Source organism: Oryctolagus cuniculus, chromosome X, assembly GCF_051225735.1.
Source record: "Oryctolagus cuniculus isolate XC-2025 breed Fujian yellow rabbit chromosome X, ASM5122573v1, whole genome shotgun sequence".
Classification (NCBI taxonomy): Eukaryota; Metazoa; Chordata; class Mammalia; order Lagomorpha; family Leporidae; genus Oryctolagus; species Oryctolagus cuniculus.
Genome location: NC_142888.1, coordinates 71,921,212 through 71,941,580, shown reverse-complemented (window position 1 = coordinate 71,941,580; position 20,369 = coordinate 71,921,212). Strand labels below are relative to the sequence as shown.

The 20,369-nt window shown below is 41.1% G+C and overlaps 1 protein-coding gene across 39 annotated transcripts in view; it reads right to left on the bottom strand.

Annotated features, from left to right (window-relative positions):
* Positions 1-20,369, bottom strand: part of ATRX (ATRX chromatin remodeler) — a 201,839-nt gene that overhangs the window by 71,108 nt on the left and 110,362 nt on the right. For 35 of the 39 annotated variants that reach the window (XR_011385580.2, XR_011385579.2, XR_016228266.1 and 32 more), the window contains 4 exons: positions 20,067-20,184; positions 10,974-11,107; positions 10,301-10,389; positions 10,000-10,172 (listed from right to left, as the gene is read on the bottom strand). Coding sequence is in view for 36 of the 39 variants with exons in the window: in XM_089324715.1 (XP_089180841.1) it covers positions 10,000-10,172; positions 10,301-10,389; positions 10,974-11,107; positions 20,067-20,184 (514 nt within the window). In the remaining 3 variants the exon portion in view is untranslated. Of the gene's footprint in view, positions 1-9,999; positions 10,173-10,300; positions 10,390-10,973; positions 11,108-15,421; positions 15,642-20,066; positions 20,185-20,369 lie in introns of those variants that run through there. The other 4 variants (XM_051827347.3, XM_051827350.3, XM_051827355.3 and 1 more) reach the window with 2 other exon arrangements.

Below are 20,369 nucleotides of genomic sequence, written 5' to 3'. Positions count from 1 at the left end.
TGACTTCAGCTTCCTGCTAATGCAGCCCTTGGGAGGCAGTGGTGATGGTTCAAATAACTAGGTTCCTGCCACCCATGTGGGAGACCTGGATTGAGTTCCAGCTCCTTCCATTAGCTTGCCCAAGTCCCAGCTGTTGTAGGCATCTGTCTTCTCCCCTCCCCCTCACCCCTCCCCTCCTTCCCTCCCTGTCTCTCAAAGAAGTCTGTGGCAAATCTGCATCAAGCAAGTCTATCAGAGCCCCTTTCACAATAGTATGCATTCACTTCATTTCTCTGTATCACATTTTGGCAATTCTCATAATATTTAAAACTCTTCTATTACTATGTTATGATGAGCTCTGAGCAAAGATATTTGATGTGGGGCAGGTGTTTGACACAGAGGTTGAGATGGTGCTTGGGAACACCACATCCCGCACTCAGTGCCTGGGCTCAAATACTGGCTTTGTTTCCATCCGTTGTTTCCAATTCCAACTTCTTGCTAATGTGCACCCTGGGAGGCAGAAAATGGTGGCTCAAATAGTTGGGTCCCCCTACTACCCTCACGGGAGACCCAGAATTATGTGCTATTTACAAGCTTCAGCCTGGCTATTGCTAGCATTTAGAAAGTGAATCAGTTGCTGTTTCTCTGCCTTTCCAATGAAAGATCAATACTAATCAGATATATAAATGAAGATCTTTGATGTACACCTATAATTGTTTTAGGGTACCATAAATTATACCCATATAAGAGAGCAAACTTAATGCTGGGGGGGGGGGGGGCGCGCTGGCACTGTGGCATAGCAGGTTAACACCCTGGCCTGCAGTGCCAGCATTCCATATGGGTGCCAGTTTGAGACCCGGCTGCTCCACTTCCGACCCAGCTCTCTGCTGTGGCCTGGGAGGGCAGTGGAGGATGGCCCAAGTCCTTGGGCCCCTGCATCCACATGGGAGACCCGGAAGAAGCTCCTGGCTCTTGGCTTCGGATCGGCGCAGCTCCGGCCATTGCAGCCAATTGGGGAGTGAACAAGGAGATGGAAGATCTCTTTCTCTGTCTCTCCCTCCCTCCCTCTGTGTAACTCTGACTTTCAAATAAATACATCTTTAAATAAAAAAAAATGCTGTATGTGTTCTGATTGTTCCACCAACTCACTAAGCTTTGTCTTTCTCACCAGGCCTCTCTAATCTTCAAGACACACAATATTAAAGTAGGCTAATAACCCCACAATGGCCTCTAGTGTTCAAGTGAAAGGAAGAGCTGCACATTTCCACTTTAAATCAAAAGCTAGAAACAAGTGGACAGAATAAGATGGCAGCTGAGTAAGGTTTGATTGTCTCCTCACATAAACACCAATTTGAACACATATTCACGTAACAAACAACCTTCACAAGAGCTAAGGAAGTCAGGTGAGAGAACACAGTTCCTGATTTTAGCATAATGAGACAAGACACATTGAAGAAGGCAAGAAAGAAAGTTTCCTGATATCACCCCTGCCCCAACTCCAGGCAGCACAACTTGGAGAGAGGTGATCCTGCTAAGGGGAAGGAGAAGGAATTAAATCCAAACCTTCCACTTGAAACGCAGTACCAAACCAGCAACAGTATAACCTAGTATCAGGGCCCCTTGACTCCTTCTCCCAGGTCAGCACCTGCAGACTGAGTCTCTGGATCAGAGAACAAAGGGACTACCTCTAACCACTCCTTCCCCATACTCAGGAAAATGAAGCAAGAATTCCAGGTGCTGGAGAAGCAGGGTAGGGAAGTGAATATAAGACTTACCTTTAGAGCTCCATTACTGCAGTGAGACTCAGCATCAGATACAGTCCAAAGTTCCCTATCCCCAAGGCAAGAGCTCACAGATATAGCCTCCACAACTGCCCCAGCAACAAGCAGAAATCTGTGCCTGAGTTTGGAAAGACTCATGTTTAGAGTTTGAGTGCTAAGCCAGCTGAATGCAGGCCTAACACACACCCCAGGGACTATGCCCATCTCTGTGGCTGAGAAACCCATGTGAGTCAGCTTAGTATTAGCCTGGGTGGTAAAGGGACTGCTTCTACCACTACTCTGCCAATCTCAGGTTGAAAGGGAAGAGTTAGATTTCATTCGAAGAGGATTAGGGTAAAAAAAACTGAGCATAGGGCATTGCCTTAGAGCTCAGGTCAGACCTGTCACAGTGAGACTGAGCAACAAATAGAGCCCAAAGTCCCCTATCTTCAGTATGACAGTCACAGGTGGAGTCTTTGGACCTGCACCCCAGTAGGATGGTCTCATGTTTTGCCCTTTATCATAGCCAGTGTGACATGGTTTAATTTAAGCCTGGGTTGCCAAGGGACTATCTCTATTAGTTCTCATCCAACAAGAGACAGCAAGGAACAAGGCTTCAGTTACTGGAAAGTAGAGCATAAAAGTGATCCCAGGACTAGTGTCGGGACCTAGTGTTGAGCTAGCAAATCCTAAAACTGGGCAGATCCCAATGGTCTCCATCAGGTCAGCAACTGCAGACAGAGCCTCTGGACTCGTCCCAGTGCCAAGTAGAAACCTGTGGTACCAGTCTGTCAGACTTAAATTCCAGCATCAAATGTAGTAGACACAAACCATTACACCATCTCAACATAAGGCAGCCCACAGCAGCATGGGCCTGGGTCCTACCCAAGGACTGTGCAGGTCTCACTGGCTGTGAGCTCTGAGTGTGATCTAATATGGCATTGGTTGCCACAGCACTGCCCACCTCATTCTTCCTCCAACTTCAGGCAGCAAAATATGGACAGAATAGCTGACCATCTGAGAGAAGAGAAGGGGGGGTGAGTGTCAATTCATTACAGAGGAAACCGGGGGCCAGTCCCTACACAGTGAGGACCAGAGCCAGGCATAATTCTATGGTGTCTGACTATAGGCCAATGTCTGTGGATGAGATATCCGGGCAAAATTCCAGATCCAGGCAAAGAGGTGTAGAGATAGGCAAACCTTTTTTAGACACTTCTAATTCAATCTAAATATCACTTCCAAATGCAGATTAGCAATAAATCTGGGATGGAACGCCCTCTAGTGGTGAAATAGAGATAAAATTACAACAGCAGAGTCGGAGAAACATTGAAATAGGGTGTCATCTAGGGCTGAAATAGCTGAAGTACCCGCAGACTCAGAGAAAATAAGCAGAATGTTTAAAATTTCTAAAAGAACAGGCATAAAAAAGATTATACAAAATGCAAAAAGTACCTAATTTTTCGATACACAGATGATGTCATATACAAACAAGCATCAAGCAACTTCATGGAACTATGACTTCATCTGAGAAACAAAAAAACTTATAAGACAGCAAATGATAGCTGCAAACTCCGAGATGCAGAACTCAAAAGAACTCTTTAAAGCAAACTTGAGCTTCAAGAAAACAATGACTCAACATTCTATATGTGAAACCTGAGAGAGGGGCTGGCACTGTGGCTTAGAAGAAAAAATCACCACCTGCAGTGCCGCCATCCCCTATGGGAACCGGTTTGAGTCCCAGCTGCTCCACTTTTGATCCAGCTCTCTGTTATGGCCTGGAAAAGCAGTGGAAGATGGCCCAAGTCCTTTAGAGCCTGCACACGCATGGGAGAACCAGAGGAAGTTCCTGGCTCTTGGCTTCGGATTGGCACAGTTCCGATCAATGCAGCCAATTGGGGAGTGAACCAGCGGATAGAAGTCCTCCCCCCTCCCACCCCTCCTTGCATAATGCCACTAAGAACATTAATGATTCATGAGAGAAGGTCAACATATCAACATTAACGGGAGTTTGGAAGCAGGTGACCCCAAATCTCACATATGACTTTGTGAGATTTCAAACCAGTCGAAAGTAACTAAAAATGAAACCTGAGTTGATTCTTGTGGATCAAGAAAGAAGAAAGTTTCTTGAGATGGAATACATTCCTGGTAAAAATGCTTAAATGATAACAAGAGCTCAGAATATTACATAAAAGAAATTGATGACAAAGTGGAAGGGTTGGAGAGGATTGATTCCAATATTAAAATTTCTATTGTGGGTAAAATACTATCAAATTGCTATAGCATTAAGTTCTGCTGTGAAAACATGCATCAAAAAACAGGTCAGTAGATGGAGCAAAATTCATTATCAAATTTTAAGAAAGTGTCATACACAGCCTAACCTTCAGCAATCATCACCCATATCAAGGAAGTCAGTGGCCTTACACAGCATGGCAAGAGTCTACCAGTTGAAAGACTATGACTCAGTGCAGGTTCAGATGACTTGCATTTGTAGCAATAATGTCTTTTTAAATTAATGTAGGTATATTTATTAGACATGTTATTATATACTTATTAGACATGTAATATCACCATTTATGCCTGAAGGAAATTAAAACTTACAGATACAGCATTGTGAATTTTCTTATTTTATCATCCACATGGATTGTGAATTTCTGTTGCAACTGAGGGAAGTGTGTACATATATATATACACACACATATATATACATAATACATGTACATGCACATACATAACAAATGATTTCACTAAGTACCTGCTTGATCAAATCAAAGGAAAGGGGCTGGCACTATAGCACAGTCAGTAAAGCGACAACCTATAGTGCTAGCACCAGTTCAAGTCTCAGCTGCTCCAATTCTGATCCTGCTCTCTGCTATAGCCTGGGAAAGCAGCAGAAGATGCTCTGAGTCCTATGGCCCCTACATCTGCATGGAAGACACAGAAGAGGCTCCTGGCTCCTGGTGCCAGGTCGGCCCAACTCTGGCCACTGTGGCCATTTGGAGAGTGAATCAACAGATGGAAGACCTCTCTCTATCTCTCTGCCTCTGCCTCTCTGTAACTCTGCCTTTCAAATAAATAAATAAATCTTAAAGGGGGAGGGGGCAAGTGGTGTGGCACAGCAGGTTGGGCTGCCATGTAAGATGTCCACATCCCATATGGGCACTGGCTGGAGTCTCGAATATATCACTTCCAATCCAGCTCCCTGCTAATTAGCCTGGAAATCAGCAGAAGGTGCCATAAGGTTCTGGGCCTCTGCACCCATGTGGAAGACCCAGTTAAGGTTGTAGGTTCCTGGCTTTATCCTAGCCTAGCCCTGACCATTGAAGCCATTTAGGGAATGAATCAGTAGATGGAAGCACGTGCTCTCTCGATCTCTCTTTCTATTTCACCCTCTCTAATTTTGCCTTTTAAAATAAATAAATAAATTTTTAAAAAGAAAGTAAAAACAAATAGAAAAGTAAGACAGGGCTTTAAAAAGTTCATAAAAAAATAAAAGATAAAGTCCATTTTGGTGCAAAAAAGTTTCAAATCCCTGTTTAGTCTTTTCATAAAACTTTTCACTTGGATTTCTATCAAAATAAATTTGGATTTCAAAAGTTTTTTGTATCAAAATGAATTTATTTTTCAGTTCTACTTTCTACAACTGTTGAAATACCTTATATACCTTCATCCTTAAATACTTGATGTATTTTAAGTAAATAAATGATCTGTTATTGCATTGACAAGAAACACTGTAGATTTAAAAAGAAACTATCCAATCATTAAAAGCATTAAGTGTGGGGCCGGCACTGCGGCACAGCCGCCAACTACAGTGCCGGCATCCCATATGGGCGCTGGTTAGAGTCCCAGCTGCTCCACTTCCCATCCAGCTCTCTGCTATGGCCTGGGAGAGCAGTAGAAGATGGCCCAAGTGCTTGGGCCCCGGCACCCACGAGGGAGACCTGGAAGAAGCTCCTGGCTTTGAACAGGCACAGCCCCGGCTGTTGTGGCCAATTGGGGAGTGACACAGCGGATGGAGGACTGCCCCCCCCACCTCCTCTCTATGTGTAACACTGACTTTCAAAATAAATAAATAAATAAAATATTTAAAAAAAAAAACACATTAAGTGTACGTATACTAGACAGAATAGCGCTGTGGTTTGTAACGTCTGAAATGGGAGAAATTTGATTCGAAACAACATTTTTTGTTGAGATATGGTAGGGGCAGGTATTTGGCACAGTGGTTAAGACAACACTTGCAATGTCTACATGTCTTTTCAGAATACCTGGGTTTGAGTACCAGCTACATTCCCTATGCTAGCTTACTGCTAATGTGCAAACAGCTGGTGATGGCTAAGTGGTTGGAGCCCAGTTACACATGGGAGGGACCCAGACTGAATACCCAACTCCCAGTTTTGGCCTGGCTCAGCCCCAATTATGACGTGCATTTGAAGAACAAAACAGTCCATGGGAGATTGCTCTCACTCTGTCTCTGCCTTTCAAATATGCAAAAGAAAAAAAAAAAGAGCACTACAGTAGTAGAGACTTTAAGAGGTATGAGACAGCTGGCAGCGCAGCTCACTTGGCTAATCCTCTGCCTGCAGTGCCAGATTCTGTCCCGGTTGCTCCTCTTCCAGTCCAGCTCTCTGCTGTGGCCCAGGAGTGCAGTGGAGGAAGGCCCAGGTCCTTGGGCCCTGCACCCGCATGGGAGACCAGGAGGAAACACCTGATTCTTGGCTTCGGATCGGTGTAGCGCCAGCCGTGGTGGCCATTTGGGGAGTGAACCAACGGAAGGAAGACCTTTCTCTCTGTCTCCCTCTCTCTCACTGTCTAACTCTCCCAGGCAAAAAAGAAAAAAAAAAGAGATAATTACACTATAAGATGGATGAATGCTTTCCTCAGGACAGCAATTTTTTTTTAAAGATTTATTTATTTATTTGAAAGTCAGAGTTACAAAGAGACAGAAAAAGAGGCAGAGAGAGAAGCAGAGAGAGAGGTCTTCCTTCTGCTGGATCACTCCCCAATTGGCCGTAATGGCCGGAGCTGCGCCAATCCAAATCCAGGAGCTAGGAGCTTCTTCCAGGTCTCCCACATGGGTGCAGGGGCCCAAGGACTTGGGCCATCTTCTACTGCTCTCCCAGGCTATAGCAGAGAGCTGGTTCGGAAGTGGAGCAGCCAGGACTCAAACCAGTGCCCATATGGGATGCCGGCACTGCATTACCCATTATACCACAGCGCCGGTCACAAGGACAGCAATTGTTATACAGCAAGGCTACCCCACAGCTTTTGCCTTTCTCACACACACATCTACTTCTCTTAAATTGACACTGCATAGGCCATCACTAGATGCAACTGCCGAATCTTTTAAATCCCCAGCCTCCACAACTGCAACCCAAAACAAACTTCGTTTTTTATAAAGCATCCAGTACCAGGCATTATATTACAGCAACAGAAAATGGACTAAGACAAATAGTAAGCTCCAAGAATGCATTTTGTTCATGCATTTAACCTGAGCTTATAAAACAGTACCTGGCATATGTAAGCACTCAAATATTTGCTGAATGAATAAATATGGTACATTAGTGATTAACAGAATACCCATGCGAAAAATTATATAAACTTTAAAATGTAAATGTTTACCAGTTAAGCTTACTCTAATAAATAATAAATCTAATACTTCGAAGGAATTTATAGACAGAAAAATTTCCTCTTAATAAAACACTAGCACAGAAATGAGGATACTGTAAGGTAAACTTAAATGACTTATTTAAAATGCTATTTCTCAGAAAAATCAGAAAGTTAATGCTGAAGAATTAAAACGGGAGTTCTTTGAAATGAAAATGATGTAGTAAAATAATGTTATAGGCCGGCGCTGCGGCTCACTAGGCTAATCCTCCGCCTTGCAGCGCCGGCACACCGGGTTCTAGTCCCGGTCGGGGCGCCAGATTCTGTCCCGGTTGCTGCTCTTCCAGGCCAGCTCTCTGCTGTGGCCAGGGAGTACAGTGGAGGATGGTCCAAGTGCTTGGGCCCTGCACCCGCATGGAGACCAGGAGAAGCACCTGGCTCCTGCCATCGGATCAGCGCGGTGCGCCAGCTACAGCGCGCTGGCCACGGCAGCCATTGTTGGGTGAACCAACGGCAAAGGAAGACCTTTCTCTCTCTCTCTCTCTCACTATCCACTCTGCCTGTCAAAAAAAAATAATAATATTATTATACCTCAGAGTCATTTACTTATTTTTAATTATAGATTTATTTATTTATTTGAAAGGCAGAGCAACAAAGAAGCAGAGGCAGAGACAGAGCAAAGTCTTCCATCTGCTGGTTCACTCTCCAAATGGTTGCAATGTTCAGGGCTGTACCAATGTGAAGCCAGGAGTCAGGAGCTTCTTCCAGGTCTCCCATGTGGATTCTGGGCACAAAAGACTTAGGCCATCTTCCACTGCTTTCCCAGGCCATGGCAGAGAGCTGAATCAGAAGTGGAGCAGCCAGGACTCAAACTGGCGCCCATATGGGATGCCAGCACTGCAGGTGGCAGCTTTATGTGTACACCACAGCACCAGACCCAAGCCATCTACTTATTTAATATACCTTCTATAATATATGACCACTTAATATTTCTTATTCAGTCTTTCTTACATGTACTTTTTTTAAAAAATATTTATTTGTATATTTGAAAGTCAGAGTTACACAGAGAGAGGAGAGGCAGAGAGAGATAGGTCTTCCGTCCTATGGAAAACTCCCCAGATGGCTGTAATGGCCAGAGCTGCGCCAATCTGAAGCCAAGAGCCAGGAGCTTCCTCTGGGTCTCCCACGTGGGTACAGGGGCCAAGGACTTGGGCCATCTTCAGCTGTTTTCCCAGGCCATATCAGAGAGCTGGATCGGAAAAGGAGCAGCCAGGACTAGAACCGGCGCCCATATGGGATGCCAGCGCTTCAGGCCAGGGCGTTAACCCACTGCGCCACAGCATCGGCCCCTCTTACATGTACTACAGGAAAGGGATTTCTTTCTAAAGTTACACAGTAATGTGGCCAGGGACATCCTCCTGCGGCGCTGACATCCCATATGTGCGCCAATTCTAGTCCCAGTTGCTCCACTCCCAATCCAGCTCTCTGCTGAACAGTAGAAGATGGCCCAAGTCCTTGGGCTCCTGCAACAGCATGGGAGACCCGGAAGAAGCCCCTGGCTCCTGGCTTTGGTTCAGCACAGTTCTGACCATTGCAGCCATTTGGAGAGTGAATCATTGGAAAGAAGATCTTTTTCTCTGTCTCTACCTCTCACTGTCTATAACTCTACCTCTCAAATAAAAAGTAAATAAAATCTTTTAAAAAAAGTTACACAGTAATGATTATTTATGATGCACGAAAAAATGTTCAGGATCACTAGACATCTGGGAAATACAAATCAAAACCACAATGAGCTTTCAGTTCACCCCAGAATGGCTCTCATACAGAAATCAACAAACAACATATGCTGGCAAGTATGTGGAGAAAAGGGTAACCTAATCACTGTTGGTGGAAGGGTAAACTGGGACAGCCACTATGGAAGACGGTATGGAGATACCTCAGGAAGCTGAATATAAACCTACCATATGACCCAGCAATACCATTCATGGGAAGTTATTAAAAGCAGATTAGATCAGCATATGAAAGAGTTATCTGTACCCCTATGTTCATTGCAGGTCAATTCACAAAAGCCAAGATATAGAATTAACCTAGATGTCCATCAATTGGTGACTGGATAAAGAAACTAAGGTATACATACACTATGGGTAAAAAGGAATGAAATCCTGTCATTTTCAACACAATAGATGCAATTAGACACCTTTATACTTAGTGAAATAAGCCAGTCCCAAAAAGACAAATATCATATGTTTTCTCTGACATGCAATAACTAATACAGTACATAAAAGGTAATCTATGAGTGTAACTGACATTTTGAAACTCAATGATTTGTTAGAACCTTTGTCTCTACTGTTGAGGAATAGTGGTTATTTTTTTCCATACTATCTGTTGAATTCTTTACTTAGTGTAAGGTTCATCTTATGAGTATAAACTGAAAGATTCCTCAATCTGTTTATAGAAAATACATGCAATTTCTATACCTTAAAGTGTAAAAAATCAGATATTTGTTGTAATGATGTGTACCTCATTATCCTAGACTCATCAATTAAGGAAATAAATTCCTTTGAGTCAACCAGTAAAGACAACAAATAACTAAAAAAAGGACTAATAACATGACATTTTCTAAATCATCATGTATAAAGGCCACATTCTTTAGACTCACTTTCTTCCAGCTTCAAAGAAACTGAAGGGTTGTTTCCTGTTTCATCCACATTTCCGTCACCACCTCCTCGAGACCTTGAATTCCATACTTTAATCACTTCAACATCATTGTCACTGCCACTTCCACTTGAGCTACTATCTTTTTTCCCCTTTTTTCCCTTTGTTTTCTTCTTTCTAAAAAAAGGGGAAAACTCAGATTGTAAGAAAGTATAGGAAATAGACAAATGCCAATCATCAGAGGACAATGAGTAAGAAGGAGTTTTAAATGTGTCAATACAGGGTACAAAAAGTACTCAATTTACTTTGTATAATCATCGGAGCTTAAACTCATGGAGGTCTCATCTGAATCTGAAGCTATAAATTCATCCATACTGTCTTCATCAAAATATCCCTACAGAAAAAAAGACACGTTTTAATAATTTATGTCAATTTATATGAGGAATTATAGTGATGTTTATTTCCCTTAATCATAAGTTAATTGACATGAAGTAATGCAGGACTGAAGAACTATCATAGATTTTAGAGAGACATGGCAGATAAGACTATTATATAATGGTGGTGGGGGTGGTGCACCCGGAATGGATCATGAAAAAGAAAAAAAACTTAAGTACAAACATTAATGAGACCCAAATAAAGTTTGATTTTTAGTTAATAGTTTTATACCACAGTTAAATTTCTTGGTATTGATCAATTTACTATAATTATGCAAGATGTGAACATTAGGAGAAGCGGGGTCAACTGATGAACTATTTTTACAACTTACACAAGTGTAAAATCATTTTAAGCTTTATAGACTGGGCTCAATAAAAGATTAACATTTAACACTTCCTGAAATCATAATGCATTCAAGACATATTGAAATGAACTAGAAAAAAATTTAGAATTAATACACAAAAAAGCAACAGAAACTCTTCCCTAAGCATACACTACCTCCAAAAAATACCTTTTCAACAATTTTTAGGTTACCTCATTTACCTTATTTTCTTTGCTAATATAGTCCAGCTGTAAACACCAAGGATGAGTCCAGATTCTACTTAACATCTGAAAATCTTGGAAAAGTTTTGCACCTGCCTTTCCTCTTCCGCCTTCACTGCTATTACCTACACCTGCTCAAATAAAAAAAAAACAAAAAAACAAAACTTTAATATACGAGAATTCTCTGTTTTACCCATGGTGTTTCTAGATTACAGGTCTTTAACCTTAAATGTGATAGCAGGTATTGGCAATGTGAAGAAGCTTACAAACTCTGTTTTTTAGAAATAGATTAAAACACATAAAATAAATGAGATTATGAAATAAGCTGATCATATAAAAGTTATCAAACTACTAAAGGACAAATGTATGGTACAAAACATATGTGACTTTTGAAAATAGTGAAGTAACAATATACATAAAGCAGTAAGTCTATTGAGTACCTAGAACTTTGAGTACTGATGAACATAAATAATTTCAAGACATTAGTAACACAGGGTAAAAAATATCCCTGACTTCTTTGGTGAAGAAGTTAGTTGTCACTAATACTACTATAGTCTAATTGCCTATACTCATAATTGGAAAAAAAATGCTGCCGTTCTTATTCAGGTTTTTATACACCTCTAAATTATATCCACCTTCAATTACAAACTCATGTTATAGGTAAAGTTTTGCTCCATATAGACTGTCCTTTAGCTAGCGATTCTCTACAACTACACTTATTCAAAAAGTATAATTTTCTTAAAGATTTATTTTATTTATTTGAAAGACAGAGTTACAGAGAGAGGCAGAGACAGAGAGAAAGGTCTTCCATCCACTGGTTCACTCCCCAGATGGCTGCAATGGCCAGAACTGTGCGGATCCGGAGCCAGGAGCCAGGAGCCAGGAGCTTCTTCCAGGTCTCAAACGTGGGTGCAGGGGCCCAATGACTTGGGCCATCTCCTACTGATTTCCCAGGCCATAGCAGAAGTTGGATCGGAAGTGGAACAGCCAGGACTAGAACCAGCGCCCATATGGGATGCCAGCGCTTCAGGCCAGGGTTGTAACCCACTGTGCCAAAGCGCAGTCCCCAAAAAGTTTAATTTTAAAAATTGTTTTTGAAGTACAAGATGCAAACATTTGCTTTGTTATTTTCATAATAATTTCAGAGTACTATTCTTAAAACTACAATGAAAAGGAAATGAATACATATTTCATTAATTTTAAAATTTCTGGTGGAATGAAAAAAGAGCACACCTAATTGAAAAGAAAAAAACAGCATTCAAGTAATTATATATTTTCTTAGCCATAGTTCTAAATGCTGTTAAGTCCTGCTTCCATAAGTGATGGGAAAAAATTCAGTAAAGACAGGAAACAATAATAAAACTTCATAAAAATCTGTGATTGCTATTCTGCTAAAAGGTATATTTCCATTTTGAAAAACAGAAATCATTGCTATAAAAATGAACGATCTAATTTCCCAGAATTCAGCTATTCATAGCAGTTTCTTAAAATATTTATCATGTCTTGATTTATTGTGTTGTCTGTGTTACTTTTTGAAACACAGCTAATCAATTATGTTAATAGCCTCAAAGAACCCATTGTTGGTTTCAAAGATTTTCTCTATTTTTGTTTGTCCTAAAAAGTTTTATTTACTTATTTTCAAGAGCAATAGAGAACGACAGACACAGACACAGATCTTCCACCCACTAATTCACGCCCAGAATATGGGCCCAGCCTAGGCCAGAGCCAGGAGTCTGAACTCCATCTGAGTCTCCCAAGGTGGTTGCAGGGTCCCAAGTACTTGGGTTATCATCACCTGATTTACCAGTTGCATTTAGGAGGGTGGTAGAGTGGAAATGAATTAGCCAAGACTCAAACCAGTGATCACATGGTTTGCTATTGTTGCAAGTGATGACTCAATCCACTGTACCACAATGCAGGCCCTTGTTAATCTTTTTTTTACTTTTCCTTCTTTTCACAGTAATTCAAAGGGAGAGAGAGTGCCAAAGGCAGCTTCCACCTGCTGTTTCACCCTCCAAATGCTCCCTACAGCATGGGATGGGCCAGGGAACTAAATATGTCTCCCACATTAGTGGTAGGAGCCATGTATTTGAGCCATCATCTGCGGTCTCCCAGAAGGTGGATCACAAGCAGAGTAGCTGTGACTCAAATTTAGGCACTCCATTAGAATATGCAGGAGTCACAATAGGACGGGTTAACCTGTTGTACCACAATATACACCACATATTTCTTTTTGCTCTTCTGTTACATGTATTCTTTTTTTTATTTAAGATTTATATGTGGGAAAGAGAGTTACAGAGGGGGAGAGGGAGGGTTAGGGAGATTTTCCATATGCTGGTTCACTCCCCAAATAAAGAAATTGTTGGAAAGCAGATACAATTAAATTGGTACTGGGAAGTGTGAAATCAAAGTTGCACAACCCAAAGAGGTATATAGGCAGCAACAACAAAAAGGAGAAAGAGGTGCTGCAGCTGGTAGAAGAGGTCAGTGCCAAAACTAGAACCAAGGATTTAGTAACTATTATGAAACTATGGATAGGAATATGCAGATTACAGTGGTCAACAGAGCACTTCAGGCAAGGCATTGAGGGGGTGGCAATCACCAAAACAATTAATAGCTTTACTAAAGGAGGGCTCTGGAGAAAACAGGAGATGCTAAAGAAACTCATATTGCAGTAAGGAACGGAAGACTGATCTTCTAAGATGATTATTTTGTAAAAGACTTTCTAGTGTACAAGGCACAAATGTGTCCAACTGTGAATAAGTGTCAATTAGTTTTGTTTTTACTTTGTTGTTTGCTATCTGTTATGACTCAATATGGATTTGTGTTTATACAAATTTTGTGTGCTTTCATGTTAAACCTCAAATTCTTCCTTATGTGATAGCTAAAAAAAGAAAATAGGGATCAGAGCAGAAATAAATCAAACTATAGAAAAAAAAAATTTAGAGGTATTCTTAGAAAAAAGCAAAGTTGACATAGCCTTAGCCACACTGAGAGAGATTCAAATAAATAAAATCAGAAATGAGAATATATTACCTTTTCAACTGAAGCCTCAGAAATAAAAATGGTCATAAAGCCATATTATAATTATTTACCAACAAACTGGAAAACTACAGGAAATAAATTCCTACAAACAACCTACCAACATTGGGTCTAAAGAAAAAAATAGCCAGAAGAGACTAATTACAAATAAAGAAAATTAATCAAGCAAAATCCTTCCAACAAAGAGGAGCCCAGAATCAGACTGTTTCGCAGATAAATTCTACCAAAGAGGAACTAATAACAAGCTACCTAAAACTTGAATTAGAGGGAGGGGCCGGCACTGTGGCTTACCAAGGGAAGCCACAGCCTGCAGTTGCCAGCATCCCATATGGGCACCAGTTCAAGTCCCGACTGCTCCACTTCCGATCCAGCTCTCTGCTATGGTCTGGGAAAGCAGTACAAGATGGCCCAAGTCATTGGAACGCTGTACCCGTGGGGGAGACCCAGAGGAGGCTCCTGGTTCCTGGATTCGGAGCAATCGATTGGGGTCTCTCTCTCTCTCTCTCTCTCTCTCCATAACTCTGACTTTCAAATAAATTAATAAATCTTTAACAAAAAAAGGTATTAGAAGAAATATTTCCAAACTCATTTTACGAGGCCAGCATTACCCTGACACAAAAGCTGAACAAATATACTGCAAGAAAACCATAAACCAATGTTACATACAAAAAAGTCCTCAATAAATTACTAGTAAATCTAATGGAACACATCAAAGAGTTTACACACCATGACCAAGGAGGATTTAATCCTAGGATAAAAGACTGGTATGGCATATGCAATAATGATATATATCACACTAATCAAATGAAATAATAAAAATCACATAAAGATTTCATGATAAAAAAATAAACAGGTAAAGAAATTTCTTCAGTAGAATAAAAGCGACTTTTTTATATATATTGCCAGGCAGAGTTAGACAGTGAGAGAGAGACAGAGAGAAATTTGTAGACCGTTGGTTCATTTCCCTAATGGCCACTATGGCCAGCACTGCGCCAATCCAAAGCCAGGAGCCGGTACTTCCTCCCGGTCTCCCATGTGGGTGCAGGGACCCAAGCACCTGGGCCATCCCTCCACTACCTTCCCAGGCCAAAGCAGAGAGCTGGACTGGAAGAGGAGTGACCGGGACTAGTACCCGGCGTGCCAACCAGGACTAGAACCCAGGGTGCCGGCGCCGCAGGTGGAGGATTAGCCAAGTGAGCCACGGGCGCCAGACTAAAAGCCATTTATGAGAGCAAAACAGTTAAAACATAATCAACAGGGAAAAACTGAAAGCATTCTAATATCTGGAACAAAAGAAGAGTGAGGACACTAATCACTTCTATTTAAAACAGTACTAGGGCTGGCACTGTAGCACAGTGGATTAAGCTGTTGCCTTCAGTACTGGCATCCGACATGGGCGCCAGTACAAGTTCCGGCTGCTCCACTTCTATCCAACTCTCTGCTATGGCCTGGGAAAGCAGCAGAACATGGCCCAAGTTCTTGGGCTTCTGTACCTGCGTGGCAGACCCGGAAGAAGCTCCTGGCTTAGAATCGGCGCAGCTCCAGCTGTTGCGCGTGACTGGTCTTCCAGCAGATGGAAGAACTTTCTCTGTCTCTCTCTGCCTCTCCTTCTTTCTGTGTGTAGCTCTTTCAAATAAATAAATAAATCCGTAAAAAAATTTAAATAAAACAATACTACAAGCACTAGTAAGAGCAATTAGATAAAGGAAAAATTAACAGGGGAAATCAAATCAAATTAGAAAAGAAGAAGTAAAATTATCCCTTTTTGCACAGGACATGATCCTATATGCAAAAAAAAAAAAAAAAAAAAAAAAAAAAAAAAAAAAAACACACACACTATGGGCCATCACTGCAGTGTAGTAGGCTAAGCTTCTGCCTGTGGCAGCAGCATCGTATATAGGTGCCAGTTCATGTCCTGGCTGCTCCACTTCCAATCCAGCTCTCTGCTGTGGCCTGGGAAAGCAGCAGAACATAGCCTAAGTCCTTAGGTCCCAGCACCTGAACGGGACACCTGGAAGAAGCTCCCAGCTCCTGCCTTTGGATCGGCCCAGTTCCGGCTGATGCAGTCATTTGGGGAATGAACAAGTGGATGGAAGACCTTCCTCTCGGTGTCTCCCTCTGTCTGTCTGTAATTCTACATCTCAAATATATAAAATCTTTAAGTAAAAATGGAATTCTACTAAAAAACTATTAAAACTAATAAATGAATTCAGTAAAGTTACAGAACAAAAACCAAAAAAGGAAAATCATTGTGACTTCTTTACATCAATAACATCTTATCCAAAACAAATTTCATTTATTACAGCATGAAAAGAAAATACTTACAAACAAATTTAACCAATGACATGAAAGATCTGTTCACTTAAAAATGATGAAAAGTACTAAAGAGGGCCGGCGCCGCGGCTCACTAGGCTAATCCTCCACCTTGTGGTGCTGGCACACCGGGTTCTAGTCCCGGTAGGGGCGCCGGATTCCATCCTGGTTGCCCCTCTTCCAGGCCAGCTCTCTGCTGTGGCCAGGGAGTGCAGTGGAGGATGGCCCACGTCCTTGGGCCCTGCACCCCATGGGAGACCAGGAGAAGCACCTGGCTCCTGGCTTTGGATCAGCGCAGTGCGCCAGCCGCGGCGGCCATTGGAGGGTGAACCAACGGCAAAGGAAGACCTCTCTCTCTCTCTCTCTCACTGTCCACTCTGCCTCTCAAAAAAAATAAAAAATAAAAAATAGAAAAGTACTAAAGATACAAATAAATGAAATGGTACCCTGTTCTTTGGATTAGCAAAATTAATATTATTAGTATGTCTACACTAGCCCAAATAATATATACATTCAATAAAATCCTTATAAAAAGTCCAGTGGCATTCTTCTTGGGGATGGGAAGAAGAATTGTAAAACTAATATGAAACCACAAAAGATCTCTAGTAGCAAGTAAAATTTATGAAAAATTTGAAGACATAACATTTTCCTATTTCAACGTATATTGCAAAGCAATAGTAATCAAAACAGTGTGGTGCTGCCATTACAGACAGAATGAAACAGAAGAGATCCCAGAAATAAACCCAAATGTATTCAATCAACTAATGCTTAACAAATTCACCATGAAGAAAAAAATGTCTCTTCAGTAAATGAAGCCAGGGAAACTGGAGAGCCACATGAAAGAAAAAACTGGATCCGTATCTTAAATTACAGATAAGGATCTGTAATCAAAAATCAACTCAAAATGTATTACAAAGACATGAAACTGTAAAACTCCTTGACGGGAGCCAGCACTGAGGTATAGGGAGTAATGCCACTGCCTACAGTGTCAGCATCCCATATGGGCACCGGTTTGAGTCCTGGCTGCTCCACTTCCGATCCAGCTCTCTGCAATGGCCTGGGAAAGCAGTAGAATATAGCCCAAGTCCTTTTAAAAACACATGTTAGAGGGGCTGGCGCTGTGGCGCAGCAGGTTAATGATCTGGCCTGAAGCACCCGCATCCCATGTGGGCGCTGGTTCAACACCCGGTTGCTCCACTTCCATTCCAGCTCTCTGCTATGGCCTGGGAAAGCAGTGGAAGATGGTCCAAGTCCTTGGGCCCCTGCACCCACGTGGGAGACCCAGAGGAGGCTCCTGGCTCCTGCCTTAGGATCGGTACAGTTCCGGCTATTGTGGCCAATTGGGGAGTGAACCAGTGGTCGGAAGACCTCTCTCTCTGCCTCTCCTCGCTCTGTGTAACTCTGACTTTCAAATAAATAAAGAAAGAAATATTAAAAAAAAAAAAAAACACGTTAGAAATAATGCATAAAACAAGGCCGGTGTTGCGGCTCACTTGGCTAATCCTCCACCTGCGGCACCGGTACCCGGGCTTCTAGTCCCAGTTGCAGCGCCAGATTCTGGCCCTGTTGTTCCTCTTCCAGTCCAGCTGTCTGCTGTGGCCCGGGAAGGCAGTGGAGGATGGCCCAAGTGCTTGGGCCCTATACTCGCATGGGAGACCAGGAGGAAGCACCTGGCTCCTGGCTTCAGATCAGCGCAGCGCGCTGGCCGTGGTGGCCATTTGGGGGGTTAACCAACAGAAGGAAGACCTCTCTCTCTATCTCTCACTCACTAACTATGCCTGTCAAAAAAAAAAAAAAGAAATATTACATAAAACAAAAGTATAACAATAAATGAAAAAGAACACACAAGGAACCAAGGTGGCATGCCTAAAATACAACAAAAACATAAAAGAGACAAAAGAGAACAATTTGGATTTCAGATACTGGAATGACCAGACACAGACTATAACCGTTTACCATATTTAAAGAAATGTCATAGAAAAGCGTGAAAATTCACATAGAGAAGACACCTTCTAAATCCTATCTCCTAAACTAGGAGTATAGAATAGCAGGCCTTCGGGCCATGTAAGATCATTTGGTCTGGAATCTGCCAAGGCAATCACATAACAGGCTAATTTTAAGTTGATAATTTCGTAAGGCCCACAAATGATGTAATGAATATCCAAATAGGCAGATGAAAGGTTTCCCAAACCTGCAACCAAACCTAGCACATCATTTTGGGAAATGTACTATAATAAATAACCAACAAGTAAGAAATGTCACTTCAGGGTTTGGGACTGTGGTGTAGAGGGTGAGGCTGCGGCCTGCTGTCACAGTATCCCATATGGGCACCAGTTTGAGACCTAGCTGCTCCACTTCCAATCCTATAGTCTAAGAAAGCAGTAGAAGAAGGCCGAAGTGCTTGGGCCCCTGCACCTGCATAGGAGACCCAGAAGAAGCGCCTGGCTCCTGGCTTCGAATCGGCCAACAGGCATTTAGGGAATAAACAGCGGATGAAAGTTCCATATCTCTCCCTCCCCATCTCTCTCTGTCTCTCTCTGCCTTTCAAATAAATAAATCTTAATAAAAATAAATCGCTCCAGACCACAGGCTTGGTTTGGTTGTGTGAAGAGGGACAACCTCAGGCAGACAATGGGACACACATGCAAGTTTACTGATAACCAAAAAATAACTATTTGGTGTATTTTTAGAAAGTACACAAAAAAAAAAACACAAAAAATGAAAGTCTACTTAGCAAAACCACCCAGAAAACGATTTGGTGAACTTTAAGCATTTGTGTAGATTTTTATCATAACATGGAGAGTATACTACATTCCCTGCCTTGCATTTTGCCTTGTTTTACCTTCAACCATTGTTAACTTGAAAACTGAAAAACAATGACATGGACTTAATTTGCATGTCTTTTATTATTAATGTGGCTGAGCATTTTTGGAAAACACTCTGTACATAAAATGTTTTGGAATGAAATGGACATTTTGAGATACAATGATTGTTTAATAGTCCTTGTCTCTTCCATTGAAGAACAATGCTTCTTTTGTTGAACTCTTTTACTTACTGTAGGGTCAACTTGACGATCATTAAGTAAACCAAAAGTAGATCTCAGTAAAAATTAAGAGTGGGAAAGGAAGGAGGAGGAGGAAGAGGGGTTGAAGCTTGGGCAGGAGGGAGGATAAAGTGGGAAGTATAATTATGTTTCTAAATTTGAATATACAAAATACATGAAACTTGTATAATTTAAATAAAATTTAAAAAATAAAAGAAAATACTCAAAATTCTATGCACCTTCTTCTACTGATTTCCTAAAATAAAACTTTTTCATAAATTAAGGGAATTGTTCCTATATACTGTGTATGTTTTTTCATCAGTTTATTTCTTGAGTTTGGTTTCAACAGTGTCAGGGTACTTCAAAGTGGTTGTGGAAAACAATTACAATAAAATTATTGTGGCGCATAATTTTTTCATAACATGTTTTTCATGAATTTTGAAAAATTTTTGTATACATGGATAGAAAAAATGTTTAAACCAAAATAAACTTATCTTTTATTTACATTTCCCACAAACTTGCTGAAGTATCCTCATACTACTGATTCTTCTTTAACAGAACTACTTTGTGCTTTTAAGAATACCTATTCTATTCAAGTGGAAAAAAGAACAAACATGATAAGATTCAAGAACAAATGCTTCATAAAAAATGTCTATAAAGAAAAGAGAAAACAACAAACTAATTATATTGGTTACCTGTTAAGTGATCTAAGTAGTACTGATAGAGCTTGCATTGAATAGGAGTCATTCTTACAGCTAACACATATTCATGTTTTGGAGGCAGGAACTTTGTTAATGCTGTATAATCTTTCCTCTGTAATTAATAAGAAAAAAAGAAAATCAGTTCATCTAAATATATGACAGGAATGAACTGCTCTAAACATTGTCATTGTGGATAATTAAAATACACATTTAAATAGGTACGCAAAGTACAAGAAAACATTTTCTTAAATACATTTACCCTAAACACACAATTATCCACAATTGATTGTTATCAGT